This window comes from Globicephala melas, chromosome 16 (genome assembly GCF_963455315.2).
Source record: "Globicephala melas chromosome 16, mGloMel1.2, whole genome shotgun sequence".
Taxonomy (NCBI): Eukaryota; Metazoa; Chordata; class Mammalia; order Artiodactyla; family Delphinidae; genus Globicephala; species Globicephala melas.
In genome coordinates, this window is record NC_083329.1 from 78,037,037 (window position 1) to 78,062,670 (window position 25,634).

General features: G+C 40.0%; 1 protein-coding gene across 2 annotated transcripts in view; it reads right to left on the reverse strand.

The window, feature by feature from the left end:
- TBCE (tubulin folding cofactor E) overlaps nt 1-25,634 on the reverse strand; it is a 123,411-nt gene that overhangs the window by 82,970 nt on the left and 14,807 nt on the right. For both annotated transcript variants that reach the window (XM_060286178.1, XM_030839455.3), the window contains exon 4: nt 54-187. In XM_060286178.1, the coding sequence (XP_060142161.1) occupies nt 54-156 (103 nt within the window). In that variant the 5' untranslated portion in view covers nt 157-187. The remainder of the gene's footprint in view (nt 1-53; nt 188-25,634) is intronic.

Here is a 25,634-nt window from a genome sequence, read left to right on the forward strand (position 1 = left end):
AAATAAACATAAACACACACACACACACACACACACACACAATCATAAATTACCTGCCATAGGAGGGACAACGCCAGAAAAACGCACTGTTGCATGTTCTCCATTAACTTCGACTCTCCGACCAATGACATCTGATGTCAAAGTGTCATTCATCATAACATTGCCAGAATCCAAAATATGAGGAGATCTAGGAAGAAAACACAACATTGACAAGGACGTAGTAAAACTCTTTAAAAAATATTTTTTTTAACTTTACGTAGCTATTCATGAGGTCAACGCTTCTACCCAATTCAGTCTTCACATTTTGGTGAAGGGAAGAACCTAAAGGTTTAGGTACGAGACTCTCAGAATTTGACTTTACTTTACTCTCTAACTATATTTTGATAATTTAATCCTTTTTTAAGAAAGCTCGCTTAACTCCAGTTAGCTCACATCACATGACTGTGTATTCTATCATTTACTGAAGGGGGTGGGAAGGGAAGGAGAATAGAAGAGAGGGGGATAAAGGTTACAGAGAAAAGGGAAAGGAAACAGGCAGCATGGGCATGTTTCTCTCTCCAGGAAGGAGAAACACAAATCCACAGATGCAGGAAGGAACGCGTACAATGAAAAATTCAGGGAATTCCCTTGCGATCCAGTGGTTAGGACTCTGCACTTCCACTGCCAAGAGCGCAGGTTTAATCCCTGGTAGGGGAGCTAAGATTCCACAAGCTGCATGGTGCAGCAAAAAAAGAAAATTTCAGAACCCTAAAAACAAGGAGCCTAAGAGAAAAGTATCATCTATCTAGGAATGATCACTAGGTCCAACTCCCACTTCAACAAGTCGGTTTCTTCAACAGATGAAAAAGAGCGAGATGGAAGGAAAACAAAGAGATTAAAAGAACTTAAGAGAAATGTAAGCCAACTGCAATGTACAGACTTCATTTGGAACCTAAATTCTTAAAAACTGTAAATAACTTTCAAAATAAACTTTGAGAAAACTGAAAATTTGAATGCTGACTAGATAGTTGATGATATTCAAGAATAATTGTTTCTCGTAAGGCAAAGACAAAATCCATTTATTTTGGGAAAAAAAGGGAAAGCATAATTGTTAAATTTTTAGCTGTGGTAATGGTATAGTGGTTACTTTTTTTTTTTTTTTTTTTGCGATACGCGGGCCTCTCACTGCTGTGGCCTCTCCCGTTGCGGAGCACAGGCTCCGGACACGCAGGCTCAGTGGCCATGGCTCACAGGCCCAGCCGCTCCACGGCATGTGGGATCTTCCCAGACCGGGACATGAACCCGTGTCCCCTGCATCAGCAGGTGGACTCTCAACCACTGCGCCACCAGGGAATCCCAAGGTTAGGACTTTTTGTAAGACTTTATATTTCACAGAAATACACATTAAATTATTTACAGATTTTCCTGTATTTTAGACGTATCACACCAGTGGCAGTATAGACAATACACTGAAAGGAAGTTAAAAGCAGAGTGGCCAGTTAGGGAAATACTGCTGTAATTTGGGTGAAAACAATGACTGCTTGAGCCAAGGCACTCGCCTCCATCCATTCATTCAACACATACTAAGCACTGACCACATGCTGGCTAACGCATGGACCTCACATCGCACACAGTAAACCCTACGTGTGTGATTCCTGCCTCAGAAGCTTACAGTCCAGTGGCAGTTAGACTTGAGAGAAGGGTATGGATTTTAGAGAAAGTTAAGAGCTAGAACGGGGTCTGGAGATTAAATGGATAGAAATGGTAAAATTGAAGACTAGGAAGACAAGATTTTGTCTAGGTTTATGGTGGTGCCAGACACCAACATGAGGAATACAATAGGAAGTCTAGGCTTGGGAGGGAAGAGAGTTTGTTTGAGGTGCCTACAGAATGTCATGATGGACTTAGGACTCTAGTTCAAAAGACACGTTTTCACTAGAAGTGTGTTTTTGGGAGTCATCAGCACAATTTTATAACTGATAACCATGACAGTGGATGAGACTGAAAGTGTATTAGGTGCAAAGAAAAGAGGGTGGAAAGGAAAAGAGAGTCACTGACAGAACCCTGGGGAAATATAATATTTAAAAGAGAAAGGGAAGAAACCCCTAAGAAAAAGTCAGAGGAAAACCTGGTTTTCTTTTATCCTTTCTGGCATTTCCTCCTCTGGCTCAGCAAGTGGTACTGGGAAAGTTGGACAGCCCCATGTAATAAATCAATGAAGTTAGAACACACCCTCTCACCATACACAAAAATAAACTCAAAATGGCTTAAAGACTTAAGACATGACACCATGAAACTCCTAGAAGAGATCACAGGCAAAACACTATCTGACATATATTGTACCAATGTTTTAAGTTAGTCTCCCAATGCAACAGAAATAAAAGCAAAAATAAACAAATGGGACCTAATCAAACTTAGAAGTTTTTGCACAGCAAAGGAAACCATAAACAAAATGAAGACAACCTACAGAATGGGAGAAAATATTTGTAAATGATGCGGCTGACAAGGGCTTAATTTCCAAAATATACAAAGAGCTCCTACAGCTCAACAACAAAAAAACAAACAACCCAATCGAAAAAATGGGCAGAAGACATAAAGAGACATTTCTCCAAAGAAGAAATACAGATGGCCAATAAGCACATGAAAAGATGCTCAAAGTTGCTAATTATTAGAGAAATGCAAATCAAAACTACAATGTACTATTTAACATGGGTCAGAATGGCCATCATTAAAAAGTCTACAAATGACAAATGCTGGAGAGGGTGTGGAGAAAAAGGAACCCTCCTACACTGTTGGTGGGAATGTAAGTTGATACAGCCACTGTGGAAAACAGTATGGAGGTTCCTCAGAAAACTAAAAATAGAATTATCATATGATCCAGCAACCCGACTCCTAGGCATATATCCAGACAAAACTATAATTCAAAAAGACATGCACCCCTATGTTCATAGCAGCACTATTTACAATAGCCGAGACATGGAAACAACCTAAATGTCCATCAACAGAGGAATGGATAAAGAAGATGTGGTACATATATACAATGGAATATTACTCAGCCATAAAAAAGAACGAAATAATATCATCTGCAGCAACATGGATGCAAGTAGGGATTATCATACTAAGTGAAGTCAGAAAGAGAAAGATAAATACCATATGATATCACCTATATGTGGAATCTAAAATATGACACAAATGAACCTATCTATGAAACAGAATCAGGGACATAGAGAACAGACTGGTGGCTGCCAAGGTGAAGGGAGTTGAGGGAGGGATGGAGTGGGAGGCTGGGGTTAGCAGATTTAAGGTTTTATATATAGGATGGATAAACAACAAGGTCCTACTTGTATAGCACAGAGAACTATATTCAATATACTATTATAAACTATATGGAAAAGAATATTTTAAAAAATGTATATATATGTATAACTGAATCACTTTGCTGTACAGAAGAAATTAACACAACATTGTAAATCAGCTATGCTTCAATCAAAAAAAATACTGATTTGGACTTCCCTGGTGGTCCAGTGGTTAAGAATCTGCCTTCCAATGCAGGGGACGCAGGTTTGATCCCTGGTCAGGGAACTAAGATCCAACATGCCACAGGGCAACTAAGCCCGTGCACTCTAGTTCCTGCGCACCACTACTAGAGAGCCCATGCGCTCTAGAGCCCGTGCCCCACGATGAAGAGCCTGCGCGCCGCAACTAAGACCTGATGCAGCCAAATAAATAAATTTTTTTTTAAATATTGCTTTAAAAAATAAATAAATACAGGCAAACCTCTGAGATACTGTGTGTTTGGTTCTAGAACACCAAAATAAGGTGAATATCGCAATTAAAAAAGGAGGCGGGGGGTTGAATTTTGACAGTTTAAATACCGGAGGACAAAACCACCACCACCAACAAAAAGAAACAAACAAACAAACAAACAAAGATAAACATGGGAGGACAGGGCAGTCAGGAAGGGGCCAACATCTAGATCTAAACTTGCCTGGTAGTTGAAAAGCAAAAGGGAAATCAGCCCAGAACCTCAAATTGGTGGGAAAAGTCAAAACAGTTCAGACAAGTTGATGATAAAGTCAATAGGAGGGTGAGGCAGGTGTGAGGAAGCCATGTTTTAGTAAGCTTAGACACAGGTGGAGTCAGCAGCTAAGAGGTCTGGTCAGTAGGTAGGGCCCTAATCACAAGCCTGTGGTCAGAGGCGAAGTTCTAGCCCCCGAGGAGAAAAACTGGTAAGATCACTGTAGAGCACCATTCCTACAAGAAGTTAAAGTATCAACAGTAGGCCGAATCTTGGTTCCATGAACCAGAGTGCATGGGGGTTAACCAAACCCAGAAACTCACAAACAGGCCCCACAGTCAGTGTGAAGCTCTGGGCCAGCGCTCGGCCTAAGGGGACCACCTTGCAGATCAGGCTCACAGCGAGAATATCTTGGCGAGAAGAACGGGTCAGTGGTCAACTGGTGATTAGGAAACCAAGTGGCATAAATGGCAGAAGTGAGGAAAGAAGACATTAGGAAGTCATCCTCATTTTCATTTAACATACATAAGTAATTCATGAATTATAAAGTTCCTTCACCTGCTTGATCCTATTTGATCTCTAGTAACTATTATTTTTTTTTAATAAATTTATTTTCTTTGGCTGTCTTGGGTCTTTGTTGCTGCTTGCAGGCTTTCTCTAGTTGTGGCGAGCGGGGTCTACTCTTCATTGCGGTGCTCGTGCTTCTCATTGCGGAGCTCGTGCTTCTCATTGCGGAAGCTTCTCTTGTTGCGGAGCATGGGCTCTAGGGCACGTGGGCTTCAGTAGTTGTGGCTTGCAGGCTCTAGAGCACAGCCTCAGTAGTTGTGGCACATGGGCTTAGTTGCTCCGCAGCATGTGAGATCTTCTCGGACCAGGGCTCGAACCCATGTCCCCTGCATTGGCAGGCGAATTCTTAACCACTGCGCCACCAGGGAAGCCCAGTAACAATTCTTTTCATTCCCATCTCTATGTCGCGCCCACAGGACCTGAGATCATTAGGTAGAAGGTATCTAAGGTCAGTAATTAATTGGCTCTGCATCATGTTTTTGTTTTGTTGGGGGTTTTTTGGCCCTGCTGCACGGCTTGTGATTTTAGTTCCCCAAACAGGGACTGAACCTGGGCCCTTGGCAGTGAAAGCATGGAGTCCTAACCACTGGACTGCCAGGGAAGGCCTTGCATCATGTATTTTTGATGATCCTGTCTAGTCTCTTAACCCTTCTAATAATTGTTTCTTGATACTGTGATCTTCTGTGAGGGTCCAGAAACGATCCTTGTCTTGGTGACCTATGCCTTGGTTCTCTCTCCCTCTGGCCAGTCACCCAATAAGTCCCTATATTCTTTTTTTTTTTTTTTTTTTTGTGGTACGCAGGCCTCTCTCACAGGCCCAGCCGCTCCGCAGCATGTGGGATCTTCCCGGACCGGGGCATGAACCCGCGTCCCCTGCATCGGCAGGCGGACTCTCAACCACTGCGCCACCAGGGAAGCCCCCTATATTCTTTGGTTAGACCCACTTGATGCCAGTTACTGGTCCACCCTGGACCTCCATGGCCTGTTGCTAACACCGCCACACCGCCACTTCGATCACCCCTAACCCAAGCCCTCCCTCTCAGTTAGTGTCTAGTCAAACTGTCCTGAAGTCAGGTGCTCACTTAGTTATGACTGGCATGTCACTGTTCCTTGGTTAGGTGCATCCAGGTGCCAAGTGAGCCTTGGTTAAGCCTTTTATTTAAATATATTGGGTTGGCCAAAAAGTGCCTTCAGTTTTTAAGTAAAAATAAAAGACAATTCTCATTTTCACCAAGAACTTTACTGAACAACATATTCACTCTTTTTGTTCCACTACGTTCTGCCATTTTCCAGGCAACTTCATAATTCCATCTTCCCAAAGCTTTTTATCTTTTTGAGAAAAGAACTGTTCCAGGTGCCTTTTACAGTCTTCCAGGGAATTGAAATTTTTTCCATTATCATAATTTTGTAAAGACCTAAATAAATGGAAATCCAAAGGTACAATGACTGGTGAATATGGCGGATGAATCAGAACTTCCCAGCCAAGCTGGAACAGTTTTTGCCTGGTCATCAAAGAAACATGCAGTCTTATGTTATCCTGATGGAAGATGATGCCTTCTCTGTTGACTAATTCTAGATGGTTTTCGTCCAGTGCTGCTTCCAGTTGGTCTAACTGGGAGCAGTACTTGTTGGAATTAATCGCTTGGTTTTCTGGAAAGAGCTCATAATAGAGGACTCCCTTCCAATCCCAGCATATACACAACGTCATCTTCTTTGGATGAAGGCCAGTCTTTGGTGTGGTTGGTGGTGGTCAATTTCAATTGCCCCATGATCTCTTCCATTCCACGTTGTTGTACAGTATCCACTTTTCATAGCCTGTCATAATCTGTTTTAAAAGTGGAACGTTTTCATAACATTTAAGTAGAGAATCGCATGCAGAAATACGGTCAAGGTTTTTTTCGCTTAACTTACGTAGAGGCCAAACATCAAAGAGATTAATGTAACCAAGCTGGTGCAAATGATCTTCAATGCTTGATTTGGTTTATTTTGAGTATGTCGGCTATCTCCCGCATGGTATAATGTTGATTGTTCTCAATTAATGTCTCGATTTGATTGCTATCAACTTCAACTGGTCTACCTGACCGTGGAGCATCGTTCAATGAGAAATCTCCAGCACAAAACTTCGCAAATCACTTTTAACAAATTCAATCAGTCACAGCACCTTCTCCATACACTGCACAAATCTTTTTGTGTGTTTCGGTTGCATTTTTACCTTTCTTGAAATAATAAACCATAATATGCTGAAAATGTTGCTTTTTTTCTTCCATCTTCAATATTAAAATGGACAAACACAAAAATTCACCAATATTTATGTCTTTTTTTAAATGCACACTGATGAGACAGCTGTCACATACTAATCTAACAAAATTGTTTCGAATGAAGTTAAAAACTAAGTGCTACTAGAGCAATCATACAGAAAAAAACCAAACGAACTTTTTGGCCAACCCAATACATGTTCACTAATTAATGGAGACAGCCCATTTAATTTTCAAGTGACTCTGCTTGCTGAATAATAGTTCTTTAAAAAGAGAAGAAATATACCACCCTACCTATCATTTCCACCTACTGATTTTGGTACTGCCCTCTGCAGCTACAGAGAATCAAACTATTCCCTTTTCCAGCTGACATTTAAATATTTGAAGGCCACGGGCTTCCCTGGTGGCGCAGTGGTTGAGAGTCCGCCTGTCGATGGGGGGCACGTGGGTTCGTGCCCCAGTCTGGGAGGATACCGCGTGCCGCGGAGCAGCTGGGCCCGTGGGCCATGGCTGCTGCGCCTGCGCGTCGGGAGCCTGTGCTCCGCGACGGGAGAGGCCGCAGCGGTGGGAGGCCCGCATACTGCAAAAAAATATATATATATTTGAAGGCCACTATTATATTATTATTTCTCCTCTCTCCTCTTCCTGTCCCCATCTCCTAAACCCTTTCCCAGGGTAAACATTCCCAGCTCCACCCTCATGTGAATTCCAAGTTCTCCTCCATAATTCATTTACTGATTTTTTTCTTAAAATACAATACCTAAAACTGAAAACCAGGTTCCAAATGTGACTTGACCTGTGTGTGGGTTCAGCGGTCTGAACATCACACATCTAATAATGTAGCCTAATATTACATTTCACTTTTCCCCCTTTTCATGGGAAAGACTGTTGCTTGCTATTAAGATTACAATGAAATAAACTCTGTAGCCATTTCTGAGTTACTATCACTTTCTGATCATAAAATTAAAATGTTTAAATTTCACTATAATTACATTACCCTAAAAAAGTTTTCAAAAGTTTTAAATGCCCTTTCAAATCTCATTAACATGTAAATAGAATTTTATTACAATAGAGATATATAATTTCTGTTCTACTTCTTTTAACATTCTGTAAACATTTTTTTATACAGCCACAGAATCACATTAATCATTTGAATCTTGACATGTAGATACCACAACTGAATCTTTTCTCTATTGTTATGTTTTCATTGTTTACTATCCCAAAGAAAACAGCTGAAAACATCTTTCATTTTTAAATTATTATGTCTTTGAAGTATTTCCTTAGGAAAAATTCTTGAGACAATTATTCCAAGTAAATAAATACGTTTAAGAGTCTAGAAAGCCATGACCAAATTGTCCATCAAAAAAAAGTTAATTACTGACACTGACACCAAGACAAAATCTACTTGTTTAATTCTTTCTACAAAGTCCTAGGAATTCTCATCAAGAGCTTTCAAATCAGGTCTTCTCTATCCTGTACTTGCGTATCTAATGTTTGAGGTAGAAGTTAATACATTATATTATTATAAATTTAGGACTTTACATTTACATACATTAAACATTCGATAATCCAACATATTATCTCTCCCAGCTGTGTGCTGTGCAATTTTTGTAAAAACAAAGACAAAAAAAGAATGTAAGACACTGACCAAAGACCCACGGGTAAAACTTTTCAGTTACAAGCCTATCCAGCTCACATCCAAGAATGTCATGAACTTTGTGAAATGTTTCACTGAAATCTAAATACAGTCAGCCAGGAGATATACTCTTGTCAATCAAACAGAGGAGGAATGGGCTAAGATAAGGAATACTTTCACTTATTAGCTTATACACCTCTGAGTTGTATGAATGTTTTTGGAACAAGTGATTTTTGTTTTTTTCTATTAATGAGGAGGAAAAGAAGGATGATTTTGAAAAGAGGGAGGAATAATGCACTGTTCTCATCGAATTCCCCTGGCTTGCCCGCTGGTCACTTAGTAGCCATCTGGTTATCAAATCAACTGTCGAGGTATTGCAGTGCCTGTGTTCAAGTGACCCTTATTTTACTTAAATAAGGCCCTAAAGCACATGAGTAATGATGCTGGCAATTCAGATATGCCAAAGAGAAGCCATAAAGTGCTTCCTTTACGTGAAGAGGTGAAAGTTCTCCACTTAATAAGGAAAGAAAATAAAATCATATGCTGAGGTTGCTAAGATCTACAGTAAGAAAAAAACCTATCCGTGAAATTGTGAAGAAAGAAATAGAAATTCACACTAGTTTTGCTGTCATACCTCAAACTGCAAAAGTTATGGCCACATGCATAACTGGAAAAGGGACTGAATTTGTACAGTATGATACTTTAAGACAAAAACCACATTCACATAACTTTTATTACTTTTATATGATTATAATTGTTCTATTTTATTATTAGTTATTGTTAATCTCTTACTGTGCCTAATTTATAAAGTTTAGGAAAAAAACAGAGAATAATAAGGGTTTGGTACTATCTGCAGTTTCAGGGATCCACCGGGGGTCTTGGAACATAACCCCCAAACATAAGGAGGAGTATTTATTTTTCTCTTTTTTATGTTTAAAAATATTTAGGATTTAAAGTTAAAACAAATATATTACTAAAAGACGAAAAAAAGAAAAGAAAGAGGGGGCTTCCCTGGTGGCACAATGGTTGGGAATCCACCTGCCAATGCAGGGGACACAGGTTCCAGCCCTGGTCTGGGAGGGTCCAACGTGCTGTGGAGCAACTAGGCCCGTGCACCACAGCTGCTGAGCCTGCGCTCTAGAGCCCACTTGCTGCGACTGCTGAGGCCCATGCGCCTACAGCCTGTGCTCTGCAACAGGAGAGGCCACCGTGGGGAAGGGTGGCCTCTGCTCCCCGCAGCTGGAGGGGGCCCATGTGCAGCAACGAAGACCCAATGCAGCCAAAAATAAATAAATAAAATATATAAATTTATTTTAAAAAAACAAAAAGAAGGAAGGAAGGGAAGGAACAAAAGAAGGAAAGAAAAGAAAGAAATCTATTACTATACCCAAGGAGTAGGCCTTCTTACACTACTTTTTAGTCTAAATCAATTCTAAAGGATTTTTTCTTGTCTTCACGTTTTTTCACAAGTTGATTTTGAGGTTCAACCTTACTGATATTTTCTTAAGAGGTTTGTTCAAGGGTCTAAAAGTCATTGGTTTGGGACTGTTTTTCCATTTTTAGTAATCCCCTTTGCATTTTTCTATGCATATCTTTTTCACCTAATTTTTGAATGGATGATACTTAAAAGTACAAAAAGGAACACACTGAAAGTCTCCCTTCCACTCCAGCCAGTCATTCTCCCTTCCCACTGACAACAGCTTTATTCGTATCTTATAGATACTTCCATACATATTTTATGCCTATACAAGCAAAACATTCTTTTCTTTCTTTACACAAATGACGGCATACTATATATGTGATTCTACTCCTTATATCTGCATTCAATAATACATGCTAGAAATTTATCCACAGCCATGTCAGGAGCTTTTAAATATTTTATGGCTGCATAGGACTTGTATAGACATACAATTTATATAACTAGTCCTCAAACTGATTGACATTTAGGTTACTCCCAAGTTTTTTCAACTGCCAAAAATACTGCAAGGATTAATCCTGCACATTTATCTTTTACACTTGTGCAAAAATATCTGTAGTAAACATTCTCAAAATGGGCATTGCTAAGTCAAAGGGTACATGGATTTCTAATTTTGATGAGTAATGACAAATGCCCCTTTCTAGTGGCTGAACCAATTTACAATTCCATTAGCTGTGTATAAGCCCCCGTATCATCACAACCTTGCCCTTCACAGAATATTAACACACTTTTATTTACCTGTCAGTCTGATAAGTGAAATACGTATTTTATTTGCATTTCCTTTTATGAGGGAAGCTAAGCATCTATTCATTTTGATCTCCTTTTCTGTGAACTGCCTGTTCAGAATCTTTTGTCCATTTCCTATTGGTTTATTGATTTTTTTCTTAATTTGTTTTTAAAATCTAAACTGTTTCCTGTATGGTCTTAATGATGAGATACTACATAATTCCTCAAATAAAATAATCTGAGAAGAATTGAAAGGAGGGACTCTAGCAGACATTTGCACACCCACGTTCACAGCAGGATTATTCGTAACAGCCAAAAGGTGGGAACAACTCAAATGTCCATTGATGGATGAATGGATAAACCAAATGCAGTATATACACACAATGGATCATTCAGCCTTAAAAATGAAGGGAATTCTGCCGCATGATACGTGAATGAATCTCAAAAATATTATGCTAAGTGAAATAAGCCAGTCACAAAAGGACAAATATTGGGGAATTCCCTGGTGGCCCAGTGGTTAGGACTCCACACTTTCACTGCCAAGGGTCTAGGTTCAATCCCCAGTCGGGGAACTAAGATCCCACAAGCCACCTGGCATGGTTCAAAAAAAGAAAAGGACAAATATTGTATGATTCCATTTAAAAGAGGGACCTAGAATAGTCAACTTCAGAGAGAAAGCAGAATGGTGGCTGCCAGTGGCTGCAGCGAGGGGGAAATAAGGAGTTGTTTAATGGTGACAGTTTCAGTTTTGCAAAATTAAGAGAGCTCTGGAGACAGATGGTGCTGATGGTTGACCAATAATATGAACGTACTTAACACCACTAAACTGTACATTTAAAAATGGTTAAGATGGTATATTTTGGACTTCCCTGGTAGCGCAGTGGATAAGACTCCGCACTCTCAATGCAGGGGGCCCAGGTTCCATCTCTGGTCAGGGAACTAGATCCCACATGCATGCCACAACTAAGACCCAGAGCAACCAAAACAAAAAACAAACCAAAAAAAAAAAAGATGGTTTTATATTATCTGTATTTTACTACAATTTAAAAAATAATCTGAAATTTAATTCCCCAAATTTTAGGTTTCATATAACTTCGATTCAGCTTTAACTGGGACACTGAATCTGAAAAGTATGGTAATTCTCCATTTTTCAAAATATACTTTCCTGATACCCAAGGAAGCAGTTTGATTATATTCAACATTTTACTTGTTTAGGGAGACTCTCAAAAATACTAGAGTTTTGGGATACCCTGGTGGCGCAGTGGTTAAGAATCCACCTGCCAATGCAGGGGACCGGGTTTGAGCCCTGGGCCAGGAAGATCCCACATGCCGCGGAGCAACTAAGCCTGTGCACGACAACTACTGAGCCTGTGCTCTAGATCCTGGGAGCCACAACTACTGAGCCCCTGTGCCACAACTACTGAAGCCTGCATGCCTAGAGCCTGTGCTCTGAAACAAAAGAAGCCACCACAATGAGAAACATGTGACTGCAATGAAGAGTAGCCCCCGCTCGCCGCAACTAGAGAAAGCCCGCGTGCAGCAACGAAGACCCAACACAGCCAAAAATTAATTAATTAATTTAAAAAAAACAGTAGTTTCTTTTCCCACAATATTTCAGGATCTTCTACTTCATCTGTTTCTTCCTCCTTGTTAATGAGATTTCAAACCAAAGTAATCTTTCCTCTCATTTTGTTTCTTCCAAGGAATTTAAATGGTCAGGAAAAAAAAAATCAGATCTTGTCCCTAGAAAGGAATGGGCCTCTAGTAGAACTTAAGATAGTTGAAATCTTCGATCACAACCCTTATTTTTGTGCCACTTTTTTGTTTGTTTTAATATTTGTTTATTAGCACAGTAACAAATGCAGACTTAAGTAGTCGACGACACAGAACCAATCCAGTGAGCGACTCCTATTCCACGCCTTACAGTTAACAGCTTAAGGTATTTTACTACAGGTTTTCACAAGTCCTGATTCAAACCTCTATCTTTTCACAATAAAGTAGATTTGCATATAAAATAAAATACATTAATACTCATTTCCTATATGGTGTCTTATAGCCACGTGTCCATTTTAATATATGAGATGAGAGTCTCTAAAAGCGGTTAAGTAGTGGGACTTCCCTGGCGGTCCGGTGGTTAATACTCTGCACTTCCACTGCAGGGGGCACAGGTTCGATCCCTGGTCAGGGAACTAAGATCCCACATGCCGCACGGAGCTGGCCAAAAAAAAGCTGTTAAATATCAATATTCCCTTCCAAGAAGGGAAAACTAGTTCCAATTTTTTAAAATAACTGTGTAGTCTTGGAAAGACTTTACGTATAAGGCCATGTGGGTAACCTGTACAAAATCAAGCTGTTTTAAATTTACAGACAAGAAACTGAACCCAAATGTCTATCTTCTCTGTACTGCATTTCAGCTAATATTGCAGAATTAATGATAGTTTTAATAGTTGTTATTACCAATTCTATCTGCTGTAGCAAGATACCTTAAATTACAACAAAATCTTAGGAAATAACACTGAATAATATGTTATAGAAATACGCTACTCTTTACCAACTCCCACCCTCCCCCACCCCTTCAAAATCATAAGCAGCTCTGTGACAGACAAATAACGTAGAGTTGTGAAAACCGGGACTTCCCTCATGGTCCAGTGGGTAAGACTCTATGCTCCCAATGCAGGGGACCCCAGTTCAAACCCTGGTCAGGGAACTACATCCTGCATGCATGCCACAACTAAAAGTTCGCATGCCACAACTATGAAGTCCACATGTTGCAACTAAAAGATCCTGCATGTCACAACTAAGAGTCCGCATGCTGCAACTAAAGATCCTGCATGCCGCAACAAAGATCCTAAGTGACGCAAGTAAGACCCAGCACAGCCTAAATAAATAAATATTTTTTTAAAAAGAGTTGTGAAAACCCAATTTATGTAGTGTATCTCTTGGCCCACTGTCTGGCCATTCTGTCATGTTCTGCTCTGTTGGTCATATACTGAGAGGCAATACTTCCCACCAAGGGGTCGGCAGGATTACAGTCTGTAAGAAGTGAGCAGATAGAAACGACTTCAGAAACAGCTAGTGCTGGACTCCAATTATCTTTCAATATGTCCAAGCAAATAACTCCTTGGCTGTTAATATTACAGTTCTGTGCCACTTTTGTAATCTGCACTAGGGGAGCAACAACCTTATTCTCCTTCTTACCAAATGATCTATAGCATGATCCATAGATCTCTTCTACTTTTTTCTCCTTTTGTCATTCATGTTTTCCACTCTAATGCCAAAACTCTTGGCTCCCAACAAGTATATGTATATTCCTGATATCCACTATCATTCTCACAAATCTTACACTGGATTGTTTTGAACAAAGACATATATTTCCATTCAAATAATGAGCCTATCCAGGCAAATTTTAGTGATATTCACAGTACTGCATATATCTTCCTAGCAAGGATCACTGAAATCACAAGTTCAGTTACTGTGCTTTTGCCACAATATCTCTTCCGAAATAAAAATTTGGGGCTATTTCTTCCAGGGCTCTTGTTATCTATCACACTCTCTCTTCCCAACAGCATCTAATTCAATGTTTCATAGGCAACTTTTTCCCTCTCCATAAAATGTTAGCATCCATTCTTCTCAATCAAGTTTTCTTCATTCTTATTGAAACTATTTTTCCCAGTGCCTCTGAGAGGTAGAATGAAGTTGATCATTATCTGAGAAGACAAGGAGAAGAGAGGTCAGGATCTGAGTTACTATACATGTTTATTAGGAGTAAAATGTGGGAGGGAATATATCTCAGTGGTTAAGTCATGACCACCAGAAATTCAGATTGGAGGGGGGTCAAGGTTAATTATCTGGCTTCAGTGGATTCAAGAAAGCACAGATGACTCTCCCCCAAAGTGGGGAGAGCACAATAATAGACAGTCCAGGTGGATGATTCTCAGAAACCCTAAGCCTGTCTCTAGGAAGGATGGTCAAAGAAACATAATACAGGTCATGAGACTGGGGATCAGAGGCAACTAATAAGAGCAAAGTGGGACCAGGAAGTTGGAGTGCTAGGCTGATTACCCATACAGAGCCTAAGCAAGGTGTTCTCTACCTGAGGTCCACAGACTCTCAAGGTATCTCCAAACTGAAGATTTTTCACTAACTTCTAACTGAAATTTAGCATTTCCTAAATTATAAATATAAGAAAAAAAAATCAGGTGGATTAGCAGCACCGGTGATCAGAATTATTTATATAACACTACAGCCATTACAGATATCTCAAAATAAATGTTACATTCATCGCCACTTCAAAATTACAATATTTATTAGACCTGCCACTAGACTGTTATTTAACATATTAATAAAGAAACACACACCATTTAAAAAAAAAAAAAGGGACTTCCCTGGTAGTCCAATGGTTAAGACCCTGTGCTTCCACTGCAGGGGCTTGGGTTCAATCCCTGCTTGGGGAACTAAGATCCCGCATGCCATGCAGTGTGGCCAGAAAAAAAAAAAAAAGAGAAAAGAAAAAGAAACACATATTATTATATTACAATTTTAAAAGTATTTTGTTAACTTTATTCCATGTAAATGATTTCATTTGAAATCCTGTTTTTCTGTATTTGAAAACATTCTAAGGAGTTCACAGGCTTCATTAGACTGCTAAGAGGTCTCTATTCTAAATAAAGAATCAATTAAGAAAACTGGAGAACATGAGAGGAATTTAGTGGTGAGTCTCCAGCATCAATAACAAAGCATATGATTGAAAATAAATTACAGCACTGTACAAAGTACTTTCATTTTCCTTATATTAATTGCACAATATTTATTCAAAATTTTAATAATTTCTCAAATATAACTGTGGGGTATTTTTAAGGGTAAGATTATTTTCTTTTCATAAATTTATTTACTTTATTTTTATTTCTGGCTGCATTTGGTCTTCGTTGCTGCACGTGGGCTTTCTCTAGTTGCACCGAGCGGGGGCTACTCTTCGTTGCGGTGCACAGGCTTCTCATTGCAGTGGCTTCTCTTGTTGCGGAGCACGGGCTCTAGGTGCGCAGGCTTCAGTAGTTGTGGCTCATGGACTCTAGTGCGCAGGCTCAGTAGTTGTGGCGCACGGGCTTAGCTGCTCCGTGGCATGTAGGATCTTCCAGGACCAGGGCTTGAACCAATGTCCCTTGCATTGGCAGGCAGATTCTTAACCACTGTGCCACCAGCAAAGCCCCTACTGTGTTATTTTTTAAGAGTAGAAGAATCTTAACTTGGGAAAGGCAAGTAAACAAAGAGCAAGAGTTGCCCCTATGCTGCCAAAATGGTTCTATTTTCTGCGCCTTTCAGCCCAGCATCATCCCCTTTTGGGAAGTGCACTTTCTCTGTCTAGTGGGCTACCATTCCCCCACTACAGGAGTAGACACATGACCCAGGATAGCCAATGTGATGACCCTTCAACCCCGTTTCCTTGCATACAGCAAGTGGTCCATGTGTGAAGATCCTAACCCAAACAGAGCCAATCTTTCAGGAAATGACAATGAAAAAAATTAATAAACAGAAACCTCAGTTAAACAGTCAGGAGACCAGAAAGGGGGAGCTCTCATGTCCTGCAACCCTAGCAGAGCCCATGAGGAGGAAAAACTCCTTTTCCTGAAAGTCCACAGCCAAGGGAAAACCATGGACATTTTGTTTACTTAGCCCTCCCAACTTCCTTTTCTCTCTAGAAAAGCCTTCTCCTTCCCTTGCCATGTAGAGACTTGCATGTGGCCCAACATGGCTGTAAACCTGAACTGCAATTCTCTGCTGATCCCAAATAAACCCATCTTTGCTGGAGAGATAACTGGCAGTCCACTTGTTTTAGGTCAACAACATGGACCCTTGAAGAGAGGTCTTTCTCTTTCCCAAAATCTTAAAACAAAAGGACTACTTAAACCTAGAATAGCTGAGGAACACCTTTGCCACTCTGTGTTTTTTATTTTCAGAAAAAACTTGTCAAGGCCAAACAGAAAAGCAGAGTTAACCCAGCTATGCCTAAAGCCTTTCATTAGCCCAATTAATTGAACCATGAAATTCCTTCTTTTGTTTACATAAGTTTGACCTGGGATTCTTTCTCCTGCAACTGAAAGAGTTCTGAAAAATAAGTAAGAATTTAGGTCATTTTTGTTCCTATTTAATGTTATATGGGCATTATATGCAGCCAGTGGTCTGGAGAGAAATTCTACCTCTCCAGCTACATGCTAGCTATGGGAGACTGGACAACTTAACCTGTGTCTACATTTCCCCACCTGTAAAATGTAGATAATATTAAGACCACAGGGCTGTTGTAGGAATTAAATGAGTTACTATTCATAGAATTGTTCAACATAGAGTAAATATGTTAGTCATTTAAGATGACAACTCCACATTTTTTATGTTGCTTTATTGTGGTAAAAATCACATAACATAAAACATACTACTTTAACCATATTTAACTGTACATTTCAGTGGCACTAAGTACATTCACACTGTTGAGCAACTCTCATCATCATCCATACCCCAAATTCTTCGCCTTCCTAACTGAAACTCTATCCCCATTAAACACTAATTCCCCATTTCCCCTCCCCACCCTCCGGCCTCTGGCATCGACCAATGTACTTTCTGAGTCTATGAATTTGACTATTCTAGGTACCTTGTATAAGTGGTCAGATTCTATATTTAAATAAAGGAAAAAATTCCACAAATCAAAAAAAATACAAGTTCAAAATAACAGTAGCTGAGGCTGAAAACAAGATGGCGGGGTAAATGAATCTGAGCCCACCTCGTCTCATGAAAACACCAAAATGACAACTAACTGCTGAACAACCACTGACAAAGACTTGAACCTAACAAACAAGATATTCTACACCCAAATACAAAGAAGAAGCCACAACGAGACAGCAGGAGGGGCACTTTCAAAATATAATCAAAATTCCATACCTGCCGGGTGGGCGACCCACAGACTGGAAAATAATCTATCACAGAGGTTCTCCTACAGGAGTGAGAGTTCTGAACCCCATGTCAGGCTCTCTAGCCTGGGGGTCGGGCATCAAGAGGAGGAGACCCCAGAGCATTTTGCTTTGAAGGCTAGAGGGGCTTTAGTGCAGGAGCTCCACAGGACTGGGGAAAACAAGACTCCACTCTTGTAAGGCACATACAAGTTTTCACATGCACTGGGACCCAGGGCAAAGCAGTGACTCCAGAGAAGCTTAGGCCAGACCTGCCTCTGAGTCTTGCAGGGTCTCCTGGGGAGGCGAGGGCAGCTGTGGTTCACTGTGGGGGCAAGAGCACTGGCCACTGATGCCCAGGGAATACTCACCAGCCAGCATGAGCTCTCCCAGAGGTCACCATTTTCACCCTGAGACCTGGCCCCACCCGTAAGAGTGCAGGCTCCATTGCTGGGACACCTCAGGACAAACAACCAACAATGTGGGAACACAGCCCCACACATCAGCAGACAGGCTGCCTAAAGGTGACCTGAGCCAACAGCCGCCTATCGACACGCTACTTGAGACGGCCCTACCCACCGCAGGGACAAGACCCAGCTCCACCCACCACTGGGCAAGCACAAGTCCCTCCCACCAGGAAGCCTGCACAAGTCCCTGGACCAACTTCACCCACAAGGAGGCAGACACCAGAACCAAGAAGAATTATGATCCTGAAGCCTGAGGAATAGAGACAACAAAACAGAAAGGCAGACAAAATGAGAGAGCAGAGAAATACGTTCCAGACGAAGGAACAAGATAAAACCCCAGAAGAACAACTAAGTGAAGAGGAGAAAGGCAACCTACGTGAAAAAGAATTCAGAGTACTGATAGTAAAGATGATCCAAGATCTTGGAAAAAGACTGGAGGCACAGACTGAGAGGATACAAGAAATGTTTAATAAAGAGTTAAAAACTTTAAAAAACAAACAGAGATGAACAGTAAAATAAATGAAATGAAAAATACACCAGAGAGAATCAATAGCAGAAAAAAAGAGACAGAAGAACAAGTAAGTGACCTGGAAGACATATCACTGGAAATCACTGACACGGAACAGAATAAAGAAAAAAAAAATGAGGGACTCCCTTGGTGGTCCAGTGGTTAAGACTCCATGCTCCCAATGCAGGGGGCCCAGGTTCCATCCCTGGTCAGGGAACTAGATCCTGCATGCTGCAACGAAGAGCTGGCATGTCACAACTAAAGACCCCGCATGCAGCAATGAAGATCTCACGTGCTGCAACTGAAATAAAAAAAACACTCCACATGCCACAACTAAAAAGATCCCTCATGCCACAACAAAGATCCCACGTGCTGCAACTAAGAACCCGCATGCTGCAACTAAGACCCAGTGCAGCCAAATAAATATTTTTTAAAAAAAGAAAAGGAAAAAGAATGAAAAGAAATGAGGACAGTCTAAGAGACCTCTAGGACAACATTAAATGCACCAACATTTGCATCATAGGGGTCCCAGAAGGAGAAGAGAGACAGAAAGGGCCTGAGAAAATATTTGAAGAGGTAATAGCTGAAAAATTCCCTAATGTGGGAAAGGAAACATTCACTCAAGTCCAGGAAACGTGAAGAGTCCCATACAGGATTAACCCAAGGAGGAACACACTGAAACACGTATTAATCAAATTAACAAAAATTAAAGACAAAGAAAATATTAAAAGCAACAACGGAACCACAACAAGTAACATACAGGGGAATTCCTGTAAGGTTATCAGCTGATTTTTCAGCAGAAACTCTGCATGCCAGAAGGGAGTTGCACAATATATTTAAAGTGGTAAAAGGGAAAAACTTACAACCAAGAATAGTCTACCCAGCAAGGCTCTTGTTCAGGTTTGACAGAGAAATCAAAAGCTTTACAGACAAGCAAAAGCTAGAGAATTCAGCACAACCAAACCAGCTTTACAACAAACACTAAAGGAACTTCTCCAGAAGGAAAACAAAATGCAACAACCAGAAACAAGAAAATTACAAATAGGAAAGTTCACTGGTAAAAGCAAACCTACAGAAAAGGTAGGAAATCATCCACACACAAACATGATATCAAAACCAGCAGCAGTGAGAAGAGAAGAGTACAAATGCAGAATATTGGAAACACATTTGAAATTAAGAGACCCACAACTTAAAAAAACCTTGTATATGTATAGACTGCTATATCAAAATCTCATGGTGGGAATTCACTGGTGGTCCAGCAGTTAGTACTATGCGCTTCCACTGCAGAGGGCCCAGGTTTGATCCCTGGTCAGGGAACTAACATCCCACAAGCCATGCGGCATGGCCAAAGAAAACCAAAACCAAAACAAAAAAACCTCATGGTAACCACAATCTGAAATTTTACAATAAATACACACAAAGAAGAAAAAGGAGGACTTCCCTGATGGCCCAGTGGTTAAGACTCTGTGATCCACTGCAGGGGGTGTGGGTTCGATCCCTGGTCTGGGAACTAAGATCCCACATGCTGCATGGCACAGGCAAAAAAATAAATAAAATAAAATAAAGCCATTGCCAAAATTTAAAAGAAAAAAAGAAGATTAAGAAAAAGGAATCCAAACACAACTCTAAACTTAGTCATCAAATCACAAGAGAAGAAAAGAGAAAGAGAAGAAAAAAGACCTACAAAAACAAAACCAAAACAATGAACAAAATGGCAATAAGAATATACATATCAATAATCAAAGAAGTGCTTCCCTGGTGGCACAGTGGTTGAGAGTCCGCCTGCCAATGCAGGGGACACAGGTTCGTGCCCTGGTCCAGGAAGATCCCACATGCCGCAGAGCGGCTGGGCCCGTGAGTCATGGCCGCTGAGCCTGTGCGTCCGGAGCCTGTGCTCCACAACGGGAGAGGCCCGCGTACCGCAAAAAATAAATAAATAAAGAAAAAATGAAAACGGATTAAATGCTCCAACCAAAAGACACAGAGTGGCTGAATGAATACAAAAACAAGACCCTTATATATTCTGTCTACAAGACACCCACTTCAGACCTAGGGACACATACAAAGTGAGGAAATGGAAAAAGATTTTCCATGCAAATGGAAATCAAGAGAAAGCTGGAGTAGCAATACTCATATCAGACAAAATAAACTTTAAAATAAAGACTATTACAAGAGACAAAGAAGGACACTACATAATGATCAATGGATCAATCCAAGAACAAAATGTAACAATTATAAGTATATATGCACCCAACACAGGAGCACCTCAATACATAAGGCAAATGCTAACAGCCATAAAAGGAGAAATCAACCATAACACAATAATAGTCGGGGACTTTAACACCCCACTTACATCAATGGACAGATCATCCAGACAGAAAATAAATAAGGAAACACAGGTCTTAAATGACACATCTGACCAGATGGATTTAAATGATATTTATAGAGCATTCCATCCCAAAGCAGCAGAATACACATTCAAGGGTACATGGAACATTCTCTAGGACTGATCACATGCTGAGCCACAACGCAAGCCTCGGTAAATTTAAGAAAACTGAAATCATATCAAGCATCTTTTCCAACCACAATGCTATGAGATTAGAAATCAACTACAAGAAAGAAAACAACTGTAAAACACACAAACACACTGAAGCTAAACAATATGCTACTAAACAACCAATGGATCACTGAAGAAATCAAACAGGAAATCAAAAAATACCTAGAGGGCTTCCCTGGTGGCGCAGTGGTTGAGAGTCCGCCTGCCGATGCAGGGGACACGGGTTCGTGCCCCGGTGCGGGAAGATCCCACATGCCGCAGAGCGGCTGGGCCCGTGAGCCATGGCCGCTGAGCCTGCGCGTCCGGAGCCTGTGCTCCGCAGCGGGAGAGGCCACAACGGTGAGAGGCCCGCGTACCGCAAAAAAAAAAAAAAAAAAAAATACCTAGAGACAAATGAAAACAAAACTCCAATGATCCAAAACCTATGGGATACACCTAAAGCAACTAGAGAAAGAAGAAACAAAACCTAAAATTAGTGGAAGGAAAGAAACCCTGAAGATCCGAGCAGAAATAAATGAAATAGGGATAAAGGAAACAATAGAAAAGATAAATGACACTAAAAGCTAGTCCTTTGAAACGATAAACAAAATTGAGACCCTTTAGCCAGACTCATCAGGAAAAAAAGAGAGAGGGCTCAAATCAATAAAATTAGAAATGAAAATGGAGAAATAACAGCTGACAGAAATACAAAGGATCATGACAGACTACTACAAGCAACTAGATGCCAATAAAATGGACAACTAAGAAGAAATGGACAAATTCTTAGGAAGGTACAATCTTCCAAGACTGAACCACTAAAAAATAGAAAATATGAACAGACCTATCACAAGTAGTGAAATTGAAACTGTGATTTAAAAAGTTCCAACAAACAAAAGTCCAGGGCTAGATGGCTTAACAAGCAAATTCTATCAAACATTTAGAGAAGAGTTAACACCTATCTTCTGAAATTCTTTCAAAAAACAGAGGAAGGAATACTTCCAAACTCATTTTATGAGGCCACCATTACCCTGATACCAAAATCAGACAAAGATACCACAAAAAAAGAAAATTAGAGGCCAACATCACTGATGGACGTAGACGCAAACATCCTCAACAAAATACTGCAAACTGAACCCAACAGTTCATTAAAAGGATCATACACCATGATCAAGTGGGATTTATCCCAGGGATGCAAAGATTTTTCAATATCCGTAAATCAATCAGGGTAATACACCACATTAACAAATTGAAGAATAAAAAACATACGATAGTCTCAATAGATGCAGAAAAACGTTTTGACAAAATTCAACACCTATTTATGATGAAAACCCTACAGAAACTGAGCTCAGATGGAAACTACCTCAACATAATAAAGGCCATATATGACAAACCCACAGCAAACATCATTCTCAATGGTGAAAAACTGAAAGCATTTCCTCTAAGATTAGGAACAAGACAAGGATACCCATTCTCTCCACTTTTAGTCAACATAGTTTTCAAAGTACTAGCCATGGCAATCAGAGAAGAAAAAGAATAAAAGGAATCCAAATTGGAAAAGAGAAATAAAACTGCCACTCTTTGCAGATTACATGATACTAAACATAGAGAATCCTAAAGATGCTACCAGAAAACTACTAGAGCTCATTAATGAATTTGGTAAAGTTGCAGAATAGAAAATTAATACACGAAGGGACTTCCCTGGTGCTCCAGTGGTTAAGATCCCGCACTTCCACTGCCGAGGGCACGGGTTCAATCCCTGGTCAGGGAAGCTAAGATCCTGCAGGGTGCACACCATGGCCCCCCCTCCAAAAAAGAAACTAACTTAATACACAGAAATCTGTTGTACTTCTACACACTAACAACGAAAGATGAGAAAAAGAAATTAAGGAAACAATCCAATTTACCATTGCATCAAAAAGAATAAAATACCTAGGAATAAGCCTACCTGAGGAGGCAAAAGACCTGTACTCCAAAAACTACAAGATGGTGATGAAAGAAACTGAAGATGGGGGGGGAAGAAATTAAAGATGACACAAACAGATAAAAAAATATACCATGTTCTTGGATTGGAAGAATCAATATTGTCAAAATGACTACACTACCCAAAGGAATCTACAGATTCAATGCAATTCCTATCAAATTACCAATGGCACCTTTCACAGAACTAGAACAAAAAATTTTGAAATTTGTATGGAAACACAAAAGACTCCGAATAGCCAAAGCAATCCTGAGAAAGAAAAATGGAGCTGGAAGAATCAGGCTCCCTGACTTCAGACTATGCTACAAAGCTACAGTAATCAAAAACAGTATGGTACTGGCACAAAGACAGAAATATAGAACAACAGCAAAGAAAGCCCAGAAATAAACCCACAAACCTATGGTCTATTAATCTATTATGACAATACGACAAAGGAGGCAAGAATATACAATGGAGAAAACAGTCTCTTCAATAAGTGGTGCTAGGAAAACTGGACAGCTACAGGTAAAAGAATGAAACTAGAACATTCTCTAACACCATACACAAAAATAAACTCAAAATGGATTAAAGGCCTGAATATAAGACTGGATACTACAAAACTCTAAGAGGAAAACATAGGCAGAACACCGTGACATAAATCACAGAAGTATCTTTTTGGATCCACCTCCTAGAATAATGAAAATAAAACCAAAAGTAAACAAATGGGACCTAATGAAACTTAAAACCTTTTGCACAACAAAGGAAACCATAAACAAAACGAAAAGACAACCCACAGAATGGGAGAAAATATTTGCAAACAAAGCAACCAACAAGGTTGGTTGGTTGATCTCCAAAACATATGAACAGCTCATGCAGCTCAGTATCAAAAAAGGGAAGAACCTAATCAAAAACTGGGCAGAAGATCTAAATAGACATTTCTCCAAAGACATACAGATGTCCAAAAAGCACATGAAAAGATGCTCAAAATCTCTAATTATTAGAGAAATGCAAATCAAAACTACAATGAGGTTATCACCTCACAGCAATCAGAATGGCCATCATCAAAAAGTCTACAAACAGTAGGGCTTCCCTGGTGGCACAGTGGTTGAGAGTCCGCCTGCCAATGCAGGGGACACGGGTTCGTGCCCCGGTCTGGAAAGATCCCACATGCCACGGAGCGGCTAGGCCTGTGAGCCATGGCCGCTGAGCCTGCACGTCCGGAGCCTGTGCTCCGCAATGGGAGAGGCCACAACAGTAACAGGCCTGCGTACCACAAAAAAACAAAACAAAACAAAGTCTACAAACAGTTAATATTGGACAGGGTATGAAGAGAAGGGAATCCCCCTACACTGTTGGTGGGAATGTAAATTGGTACACCCACTATAGAGAACAGGATGGAGGTTCCTTAAAAAACTAAAAATAGAGGTATCATACAATCCAGCAATCCCACTCCTGGGCATATACCCAGAGAAAACCATAATTTGAAACAATACACGCACCCCAATGTCCACTGCAGCACTATTTACAACAGCCGAGACATGGATGAAATCTAAATATCCATCGACAGAGGAACAGATAAAGAGGATATGGTACATAAAGACAATGTAATATTACTCAGCCATAAAAAAAAAAAGAAATAATGCCATTTGGAGCAACGTGGATGGACCTAGATAATAAGCGAAGTCAGAGAGAGAAAGACAAATATCACATGATATCACTTACATGTGGAATCTAAAAAAAAAAATGATACAAATGAACTTATTTACAAAACAGAAACAGACTTACAGACTCTATAAACAAATTTATGGTTACCAGAGGGGAAGGCAGGGGGAGGGATAAATTGGGAGGTTGGGATTAACATATACACACTACTATATATAAATAGATAATCAACAACGACCTACTCTATAGCACAGGGAACACTACTCAATATTCTGTAACAGCTATATGGGAAAAGAATCTGAAAAAGAATAGATATATGTATATGTATAACTGAATCACTTTGCTGTACACCTGAAGTTAATACAACATTTTAAATCAACCATAATATAAAATAAAAAATTAAATTAAAAAAAAATAATGGTAGCTGATATGGGGAAGTTTAAACCCAGTGAGCCTAAACCAACAGTAGGTACAGATTCAGTTACCATGTTTCCTACTTGGTTTAGCCACCAAGGGATCCAAGGGATCAAAAAAGATGTTTGATGCACAACAGAAAAGGTGAAAACACTGGCATTTTGTGAATTAATTTCAGAAAAAAGTTTTCCAGCTTTACAGACAAGCAAAATCTAAGAGAATTCAGTACCACCAAACCAGCTCTACAACAAAAGCTAAAGTAACTTCTCTAAGTCGCAAACACAAGGCTACAAACACAAACCCAAAACAATTAAGAAAATGGTGACAGGAATATACATATTGATAATTACCTTAAACGTGAATGGATTACATGCTCCAATCAAAAGACACAGGCTCGCTGAATGGATACAAAAACAAGACCCATATATATGCTGTCTACAAGAGGCCCACTTCAGACCTAGGGAAATGTACAGACTGAAAGCGAGGGGCTGGAAAAA